This window comes from Limulus polyphemus, unplaced genomic scaffold, assembly GCF_000517525.1.
Source record: "Limulus polyphemus unplaced genomic scaffold, Limulus_polyphemus-2.1.2 Scaffold918, whole genome shotgun sequence".
Lineage (NCBI taxonomy): Eukaryota > Metazoa > Arthropoda > Merostomata > Xiphosura > Limulidae > Limulus > Limulus polyphemus.
Window position 1 is genome coordinate 28,140 of NW_013666528.1, and position 4,136 is coordinate 32,275.

General features: G+C 34.5%; 1 protein-coding gene across 1 annotated transcript in view; it reads right to left on the reverse strand.

The window, feature by feature from the left end:
• LOC106461231 (muscle-specific protein 20-like) overlaps window positions 1-4,136 on the reverse strand; it is a 6,670-nt gene continuing 2,534 nt past the window's right edge. Inside the window, exons 2-4 of the mRNA XM_013921034.2 lie at window positions 1,804-1,928; window positions 1,365-1,569; window positions 1-694 (exon numbers count right to left, since the gene is read on the reverse strand). Of these exons, the coding sequence (XP_013776488.1) occupies window positions 515-694; window positions 1,365-1,569; window positions 1,804-1,928 (510 nt within the window). The 3' untranslated portion in view covers window positions 1-514. The remainder of the gene's footprint in view (window positions 695-1,364; window positions 1,570-1,803; window positions 1,929-4,136) is intronic.

A 4,136-nucleotide genomic window follows, 5' to 3' on the forward strand; every position in this document is an offset into this window, starting at 1 on the left:
TCTTGTGACCAGAGACAAAAGTTGACTGGTTTACTCTTTTATTAACTTTCACTATACAAGATGTCCCAGTTTATACATGCGCAACTTCAACTTGTAGTTGTTTTATTAGGACCAAATCAGACCTCTTTGGGCTGCAACTGAAAATATACGTACAAATGGAAACAAATGCCTGCATTGACAAAAAAAAAAAAAGAAAACAACAACTAGAGTATTAAAGAACGATACTGCTATTTCTACATAGGTAACGTTCAAGTTTTAAAATCCAGGCCTGAAATTGTTTCTGATGGAGTTAAGAAAGTTTGAAATGCAAATGGATTGACTCGTGAACCCAAAATGTAAGATATAAATTTTCTTTTTTTTTTTTTTCAGCGTAGAAAGTTTTAATAAAATTATCTTCTTCCGGTGTTATAAAATTTCAACATATTGTGTCTCTCTACGTAGTTTATGCAAAGGTTTGCAATAAATGATTCACATTAGAGACGTTGCTCCAACCGTGTTGCAGACGAAGCGACATTTACATATGCCTAGTGTTGCCGAAATTGAGGCCACTGGCGTTAGCTCCCTTGTTCGTTCCGTATTGTAGGTTGATCATACCCTCGCCAGCACGGAGCTGCTCCTCGGTGAACTCACGCTTGTTTTCTTCGGAAGGTTTAGGACCTAAACAAGGTCCTTTCCACTCAGGATGGAGATAACACTGAAATTAGTAATTAAAATTAATACATCAGCTTTGTCAAAATCTATTCCAGTTTTGAAATTATTGGAACTTAGTAACGACTGGAATTGCATTATTATTGAAATCAAAAGAACTTTGACCAGTCTTATATCTTGCTTGAGGAATGTGAGAAATTTAAGAAATATCTCGTTAAGAGAGAGAGAGAGATTTATAAGAAGGTAAGATATTCATCACTGACATAAGGGCCTTAAGGCTAAAAAAAGTCAAACACTTTACAGCGAAATCAAAACTAGGAATGTGGTTCTTCAAAGTGCCTGAAAATTGATATCTGAATGGAGAACAAAGAGTGAATTATAAACTACGGATCTTATTAGTTATTTTTAGGACTACGAGAACCTTAATAGATGATATTGTTCTTTAAGTTATAGATAATGAAATAATCAGAAACCAGGGAAATGAGAGTTTTTGTTTGTTGTTTTGTTTCAGAGGATCAAGAAACTTTGGGAAACATGTAGAGCACAAGATAAGTAAGCTTTTAAAAAATCACTCATTAGAAATACAGTTAAGACAGTAAGGACCTTGGAAACATTTTTAAAAAGACTGTCGTACAATTATGACGGACAATAAGGTATAAAATTTTCGAATGCTGTTTTTAGGCTGAGTGTACTAAAGATGGAGAAATAAAACTTACTGCCCGTCCGAGAGCCATTAGACACTGAGCCACCTGGGCAATATTCCTCTTCTCCCATAGGTCGACTGTCTGGAAGACATCAATCTCTGGAACTCCCCATTTCTTGGCTGCATCTTGAAATCTGTTGATGTTCTCCATCATCTTGAATTGACCTCCAGAAGTGTTGATCTTTTGGATACAACCAGGCATCATCTTGTTCATCAAGCTAAAGGATATTAAAAAGTTTTTATCCGCGTTCAAAAATCATTATTCCATTCACTAAAAAATACTTAAGCCATCCTTTTAAACCTAAAATGTATTAATAATCGCTGTTCTAGGTATTTGTTTTCAGAACACTCATTGTGAAACCTCGGACCTCAACTGATACATCAAACCTCAGCCGATACACCAAAAACTAAAGTGATATACCTAACCTCAACTGATACACCCAATCACTTACTTGCAGAGGATAACACCATCTCTCAGAATGTCATCAAAGCTACCGGGTGGGAGTTTCTCACCCAAGATGGCTTCTATCCACTGAAGAAGCTCTGCTTCGAGACCTTGGTCACGTTTTGAGGCCATCTGGTGAGCAAAAAAACAAAAATAAAACCATCAACATTGTATCATAGAAATGCCTAATCAAAAGAGTTATATCTATTTAACATTAGATTTTGTATTTTCGAAATCGTTTTTAGTGTAGCAAAATAACAGTTTGATAAATTAAATAGATATTTCCGTAGAAATATATTTCTGAAATTGTTTCATTGGTGCTGTGGCATGAAAGAAACAAATGTTCAACGTCACTCAAAGTGTTTAGGTGAAGTTTATACAGAATAAATAGTAGTCTGTGCGGTGAAAAAAGGAATAATCAATCTTATAATAATTTTTTATTAAGGAATATTATAATAACAACAAAGAAATGCGACAGGTATGTTCGGTTTGTATGAAATGCATGTTACATTTATTAAATATGTATTCCAACTTATTTGGGTTTTTGATTTGTACAGCGATGTTATTCTTCAAGGTTTTATTCTAAAAAGAAAATATAGTTCATAAAAGAATTAGGTTATCTATTCTTATATTATACATCCCCACAGTTATTGTTCTTCAGGCGTAGAAGGAAAAAACACACACACTAAGTTTTCTAATTTATGTTACGAGAGGCACAGCAGTTAAGATTTATAAAGAGGTTATGCGAGGCACGACATTGAAGAAAAGGCTTCTAATGAGGTTATGTAAGGCACAACAATTAACATTTATAAAGAGATTATGTGGGGCATGACAGTTAAGGGTTATAAAGAGGTTATGTGTGGCATAACATTGAAGATAATGTATCTAATGAGGTTACGTGAGGCAAAACTATTAAAATAAGATTTCTAATGAGATAGTTTGAGGCACAATAGTTAAGGTTTATAACTCATAGTTTATACTGTGGAATTATTAGATGGATGTCCTAATAACCAACTCCAGACAGGCCAACAAACAGCACAACCGTACAGGAGAACTAGTTTTACAGGTGTTTCTACCCTGAAGTCAGAAAGTTTTCATCGATAAGTGAGCTAGATTTGAGTAAACTGTTACATTTAAAACAGATATGACTTTTCTCAGTATATTTTGGCTTTGATAAACAAGGACAACATATGCTCATGTGTTAGTACTTTCCCTGGGGCTTACTTTGGCAGCACCGCCAGACATCTCCAAACTAGAATGTACGAGTACATGAAGTTTAACAACATTAATACCACAGTTATTTGTTTGATTTAGTGTAAAGATAAACAATAGGTTATCTGCGCTCTGTCCGCCATGGGGAATCGAACCCTGGGTTTGTAGGTCCGTAAACTTACTGCTGACCCACTGGAGGACCCTCAGTTATCGGAATTATCAACTGTCCTAGGGTCACACAGCGATCCATCAACAAATTTCTATTATTGTAAGAACAAAAAATAAATAAAAAATGAGCGGGAACAACGTATAAAATAAGCTATGTTTTACAGAGATTAGAACTTGGTTTTATGCTTTGTTTAGGCCAGTAAACTGTTATTAATCCTCTACAACAACTTGAATACAATACAGATCTATGCTCAAAATTGAAGTAAAGATGCAATAATTATAAAATAATGTTAAAAAGTGATGATATTAATTAAAATTCAAAAATGAATAAAATCATAAAGCCATAAATTAAACTATATGACAGTGGATCGTACAATTATGGCGCAAGAAAGATGAAGCAGTGGATTAAATGAAAAAAAAAAGTCGATAAATAGATATGCAGAGAAAATATATTTCAATAAATAAGATAACAACAATAAGCAGTATAAGAACAACAGTAGATGAATTGCCAAGTAGAAAAGGCCACTACTGATAAAATGACAAAATCGTACAGGAGTAAGATACAACAGCAGGTAAAGTGACAATAGCACACAGGAGTAAGATACAACAGCGGTTAAAGTGACAAAAACGTAGAGGAGTTGGATACAACATCGGTTCAAGTGACAAAATTGTTCAGGAGTTAGATACAACAGCATTTAAAGTGACGAATCGTTCAGGAGTTGGATACAACAGCATTTAAAGTGAGAAATCGTTCAGGAGTTAGATACAACAGCATTTAAAGTGAGAAATCGTTCAGGAGTTAGATACAACAGCATTTAAAGTGACGAATCGTTCAGGAGTTAGATACAACAACAGTTACAGTGACGAATCGTTACAGGAGTTGGATACAACAGCATTTAAAGTGTGAAATCGTTACAGGAGTTGGATACAACAGCATTTAAAGTGAGAAATCGTTACAGG